The sequence below is a fragment of the Petaurus breviceps genome, unplaced genomic scaffold (genome assembly GCF_028583685.1).
Source record: "Petaurus breviceps papuanus isolate PSGF00001 unplaced genomic scaffold, PetGlider_PUasm1.0 387, whole genome shotgun sequence".
Lineage (NCBI taxonomy): Eukaryota > Metazoa > Chordata > Mammalia > Diprotodontia > Petauridae > Petaurus > Petaurus breviceps.
The window spans coordinates 567724-573588 of NW_027186308.1; the positions used below are offsets into that span (position 1 = coordinate 567724).

General features: G+C 57.9%; 1 protein-coding gene across 3 annotated transcripts in view; it reads right to left on the minus strand.

Annotated features, from left to right (window-relative positions):
• Window positions 1-29: 29 nt before the first annotated feature.
• Window positions 30-5865, minus strand: part of ITGB2 (integrin subunit beta 2) — a 24779-nt gene continuing 18943 nt past the window's right edge. For all 3 annotated transcript variants that reach the window (XM_069100298.1, XM_069100297.1, XM_069100299.1), the window contains 5 exons: window positions 4840-5084; window positions 4027-4246; window positions 3455-3657; window positions 2822-2988; window positions 30-1030 (listed from right to left, as the gene is read on the minus strand). In XM_069100298.1, the coding sequence (XP_068956399.1) occupies window positions 968-1030; window positions 2822-2988; window positions 3455-3657; window positions 4027-4246; window positions 4840-5084 (898 nt within the window). In that variant the 3' untranslated portion in view covers window positions 30-967. The remainder of the gene's footprint in view (window positions 1031-2821; window positions 2989-3454; window positions 3658-4026; window positions 4247-4839; window positions 5085-5865) is intronic.

A 5865-nucleotide genomic window follows, 5' to 3' on the forward strand; every position in this document is an offset into this window, starting at 1 on the left:
CTTGTTTGAAAGAAGAAATCAGAGGCTAAATCTGTTGGCATTTTAATAAAAGTTTAGAAAAATGGAAGCACAGTGAACTCTGTCGGAGTTTCCTAGTATTTGCTTGGCTTGTGGTGGGGGAGGGGAGGACCCTGCCTGTTGGCATCTGCTGCCAAACTGCTGGGTCAGATTCCAGACTTGGACCCTAAGAAGATGTGGGTGATTGTGAGCCAGACTTGGCCTATAAACCCTACCAAAGTATGACAGGCGTCCAATGAAGGCACATCATGGGAGTCTGAAAACGCAAAGATGAGACTGTTGGGAGTGTGTGCCCCTGCCCGCCCCCACATGCCGACCCATCTATCCATCCCTCTACCCACTCCTCCACTCTCCCCTCCATTCTTCCATACATCTGTCTATCCATTTTTCAGCACCAACAGCCTAGAAGTTCTAGATCATTCTGTCACATATTTTCAAACTCCACACAAACTTAAATCACCGGGCAGAAGATCTAAGTGGAAACCCCAGGGCAGACAGAGGGGCCCTGAAGTGCTGGACAAAGAGAGAGTGGGGCCATCCATCAGATACACGGGCTGAATGGCAGATATGTGCAAAGGGACAGAAAACACTCAGCTGGCTGGCAAGGTGGGTGTGCAGGAGTCATGGGCAGGAAGGCCTGGCCAAAGAGGACACTCAGTGTGATTTTTCCCTCCTTCAGAATTGTCCCACCCAGTGCTCAAGTTTTCAGGGAAGGTGGAAAAAAATCCTGGCCAAGGCAGGACCTGTTGGAGACACTGGGCAGGTCCTGGAGCAGGTCAAAGTCTCCTGAGGGTATGAACATGGCCTCAGACCCGCTGTGAGAGGCACCTCCCAAGGTCTGGCCCAAGGTCCAGGGCCTTCGCACTGCAGGGCCAGTGGTTCCTTGGCAGACGGGGCTGTTTCATAAGGCGATTGGAGGGGGGCTCTTAGCAGCAGGAATGGGGGCCACCTAGTTCTCGGCAAAGTTGGGATTCATAACAGTTGTTGTTGCGCTCTTGAAAAGGGGATTATCCTGGGAAGGCAAACAGTTCAGAAAATGAATCGGTGGAAGAACCAAGGTTGCTTAGGGCTGGGCTGGAGGAGGGTCAGGGATCATAGAGAAGACCTTTCTTTCCCCTCCCACTTTCTTGCTGGACGCCAGAGACCAAGGGTAGGAAACCCCCTATGAAGTCACTCTCCCAAGTGTTGGCTAGCTTTGTTGGACTGACTGGTTTTCTTCCTTCTCTTCTGGGGGTGGGGCAGGCCAAGAGTCTGCCTTTGGCCTGCCCCAAGTCCCAGCCACTCTCATCTCCCCCCGAGCTTCCCCTGGTCATGTCTCCCCACCCCCCAACACCCCTTGGGATCGATCTCTCTTATCCAGTAGCTGTCACTCCGCTACTTACAAATATGCCCAGGTCTCTCCTGTGCTTAAGAAAAGCCTTCGTGTGATACCTGACCCTCCTCACCCTTTCCCCCCTTTGTAGCTGGAGGCTGGTGGTCCACTCAGCTCTGTCCTCCCTGATGGCCCTGCGGCCTCTGGCCCTGAGGATTGCTCCCCACCCCAGCTCCCGCCCACTTCCCACCCTGTGGTGACAAATGTCCACTCCATATTCCTTTGCTGGCTCATGCCCATCTCCTGCGCCAGCGCTGAAATGCCCTGCCCAAATCCCCACCTTGCCCACATCCAGGGCACACAGGCTCTCCTTAGCGCCTGTGGGAGCACGCCGTCCCCCCTCCTGGGCACAGAGACACAGATACTTTGTGGGTGCGGCCAATGTGGGCATTGCTCAGCTGAGCTGAGACTCCCAGTGAGGGAGGGAGAGGAGGCAGATTTTGGGTAAGAAACAAGACCCAAACTCGTTTACACCCCAACAGTTGCCTCTCGAACTCTTGATGTGAGAGGCAGGCAGGCACCTAAGACGCAGTCTGACCAATACCGAGCCCTCTAAGCTAGTGCTACTGTCCATGAAACTCCCCTTCTCGACCACCCCGGGCTGTGCAGAGGGCGTTCTGCTGGACCCTCGCCTCTCCCCCAGCCCACCCCCATCCGGTGCACTGCCAGGTTTCCTTGGCAGTGCCATCCATCCCTATCCCCTCTTCTCCACACAGCACATAGCCACTCTCCTCATTTAGGCAGGCCCTCCTCACTTGTAGCCAATGGCCACTGGCTGGCTGGTCACCCAGCCTCAGTCTGTATCTTCTCCACCCACCGTGGTGCCACCCAAGCCCCCTTTTCTGAAGCCCAGGATAACCAGAAACTCTGTTCCTGGCATTCGAGGCCTTTGATGATCCCACCTCTGCACTGCCACAATGCATTCTGACCTGCCAAAACTCCTCTTTTCCTCTCCACTCTCCCCACCTTTGTACAGGATGTATCCCCTTCCTGGGGCCCCCTCCTCCAGGGAAGCCTGCCTGGATCTCCCCCACTGGGGCTTGCTTCCTGTTCAGACTCTCTTGATCCCACTTTCTGCTCTGGGCGGGAGCTGTGGCCCCCAGCTACCTGTCAGCCCCTCTCAGGGTGGGATCAGCCCGGTACACCAGGCCCAAGGCTCTAGCACTGTATGGAGTCTGACCTTTGAGGCTCAGGCTAAGAGTTGGTAACAAGGTGGGACCGCGGGGAAAGGGTAGAAAGATGGGGACAGTGCAGGCTGTGGGACAGGGCGGAAATACGGGGGGACAGGGAGGAAATGTGGGGACAGGGCAGGGCGCAAGACAGGGTGGAAACACAGGGACAAGGTGGAAACGTGGGGACAGGGCAGAAACATGGGGACAGGGAGGAAACATGGGGACAGGGAGGAAACATGGGGACAGGGCAGGCACTCACATTGTTCCACTGGGACTTGAGCTTCTCCTTCTCAAACCGTTTGTATTCATGGAGGTCGCTGAAGTGCGTCAGGACCTTCCAGATGGCTAGCAGCAGCACCCCGATGAGGACCACACTGGCCACGGTGCCCCCGATGATGGCGGGAATGTTGGGTCCTGCTACGCATTCTGCGGATCACAAGTGGCAGGGGTGAGGACAGGGCACAGGGTGAGAGGGAAGCCCCAGGCCTGTGCCAGGGCTCTCCCTTATGCCGTGGCCAGCACTTTCTCAAGATAAAAGCAGCCCGAAGAGCTTTGGAAAGCCACCCTCAGGGCCTTCCGGGTGGAAGATGCCTCAGAGGGCTGCTGGCTTCACAGAGGGATCCTTGGATTTCTGCAGCCACAGCCCCACAGGGGAGCACAGTGCCCAGAAGGCCTTGGTGCCAGGGGGCCTCGGTGCCTGAGGGGGGCCTCAGTGCCCAGGAGTCCTTGGTGCCAGGGGGCCTTGGTTACTGGGGGGGCCTTGGTGCCAGGGGCCTCAGTGCTCAGGGGTCTCGGTGCCCGGTGGTCTCGGTGGGGGGAAGGAGTGAGGGTGTCTTGGTGACCTGGGGGCCTCCGTGGGGGGTCTTGGGGCCCAGGGGCCCTTGGGCCTTGCCTCTCTCGTCCTCCACGTAGATCTGGTACTTCTTGCGCCCGTCCAGTTGGTCCATGGAGTACTTGATCCAGCAGCCGTCTGAGGCCTGCTCCCGGCACTGCTCCTCCTTGCGGGGGGTCAGGGCCTGTGTCAGGCCAGAGCACTCAATGCTGCAGTTCTTCGCAAAGGGGCCTGTCTGGAACTTCATGCACTCGGCACACGAGCTAGACAAGAGCACACGGGTGGGTGCCGCGGCCTCAGCAGCGCATTGCCCGCCCTCTTGGTCCCCCCCCCAGCAGGTAGGCGGCTCAGCACCCTTCACCTTGAGTAGGAGATGGGCAGCAGGCACTGGGCGGAGCCCACAGAGGAGCCGCGTCCTACCCGGCCCTCTGGCTCAGGAGACAGGCTGGGAATGCCCAGGCTGGGATAAAGCCACTACCACAGAGACCCCTGCCCACCTGCAGGGAGCCCCCTGGGCCAAGAGAGGGGTTAGAGTCAGAAAAGCCCCAGCCCAGGCCTGCAGTCTCCCTCCCCTGGGGGTCTGCCTGCCCACACCTGCCCTGCCCCCGGGGGGTGGGGGCTCTTTCACTCACACATATTGGCCACAGGGCTTGTCGCAGACTGAGCAGGATTTGCAATGCGGGAGCTGGTAGCCTGGATCACACTTGCACTGGTTGCACTCACACCTGCCTCGGCCGCTGCACTCGGCCTTGCGCTCATTCAGGCAGTTCTCCACGGACTTGGTGCATTGGCACGCACTCCCTTCGAAGCCCTCCTTACATTTGCACTTCCCACAGTCACAGGTGCCCCGAGCTGAGAGCAGACACAGCCCATCAGGGACCCCACGTGGATCTGGGAGAACCCCCAGAGAACACAGACCCCGCTCCCATCTGACAAGCACGCACGTGGCACCTACTGTGCGCAGCTCGCCAGCTCTCATGAATTCTGCCTGAGCTGGGAGCTTGACAAGGTGGTGGCTTCTTCCTCTGGAGTGAGGCAGCCAGGAACAAAGGAAGGAGAGAAGGAGGGAGGGAGGGGCGAGCACCTGCCCAGTGTCAGGTTTCTACAGAGCTAAAGGCTTTACAGACACTTTCGCATTGGATCCCCATTTTACAGATGAGGAAACTGAGGCAAACAGGTTAAAGGACTTGGTAGTCCATGCCTGAGGCTGGATTTGAATTCAGGACTACCTTAAGCCAGGCCCAGTGTGCCTCTTGGCTGCTTCGAATAAATGAATACATCTTAACCCTCAGCAGCCTTTCTCCTTGGCCCATACAGTCAAGCTGCACGTGTTAGGGGCAGCTCAGAACCCGCCATGAACACACAGGGAACACTCCTATCTTTCTATTCCTAGGACAGCCCTATCGAGTCTACCAAACGTGTACCAGCAGAAGCTGGGGCCTCACCTGAGCCCCCACAGGGGTAGTTCCCATAGTGCTCACAGTTGACGTCGTCACACTCGCAGTATTTCCCATAGATGGATTTATTGGGCACATCGCTGGTGTGACAGACGCACAAGCCGCAGAGACAGTCCCCCAGGCCCGAGCACAGGACCGAGCTGTTGTCCTTCCGGCAGCTTCCCTCCAGGTCCTGGCTGCTCTTGCCCTGGGTCTGGCACTCACAGGTCTTGCCGATGTAACCCGGGTCACATCTAGGGGAGGGCCAAGGCACAGCTGTGAGGCTGGCTGGTCAGGAGTCACCATGTCTTCCCTCTCTTAGGCAGCTACCCAGAGTCCAGGGCCTCAGGGAGCCAGGGCCAGGGTCTGCAGCTCGGTCCCCACTCCCTGACCTTCCTGTCTGTGACAAGGTCTGCCCACCATGAGCCCTTCCCAGGAGCCCCTCCTTTGTCTGGCTGCAGCAGCCCTGCACACCTCACTTTCCATCCACACTGGCCTTTTGGCTGTTTCCCACACCACCTACAGCCTCCATGACTCTTACAGTCTGTTCCTATGCCTGGAATGCCCTCTCCATTTTCCTTAAGACTCAGTCTCCAGCTTTGAGACTCAGAACCCCCTTCAACACGAGGACTCTCTTACCCAGCAGTCATCCACAGTCCAAGGTGCCCTTAGCATTTCCTTGGGAGTGGGGTGTTCTTTCTCTCAGGTCTTCTGCAGTATGAGGCCAGGGCAGGCCAGGGGACTGGGCATCCAGCATCAACAGCTTTGTCACTGCTACACTGTCTTTCCCCTTCCCATCTCTCTTTATTCAGGCCAGGACCTGAAGGAGGCCTGAAGAGGTCCCTTCCCAAGCACAGCACTCACACACTCATCCCCCATGGCCAGGTAGCTTCACATCTCCTCTTTGGTACTCTGCACTCTTCCGCATCTCCCCTCTCTCTGTCTTCCTGTTGGTCCGCCTGTCTCTCTGCCTGTGTCTCTATGTGTCTGCCTGTCTGCCTTCCTGTCTCTCTGCCTGTCTTTCTGCCTACCTGT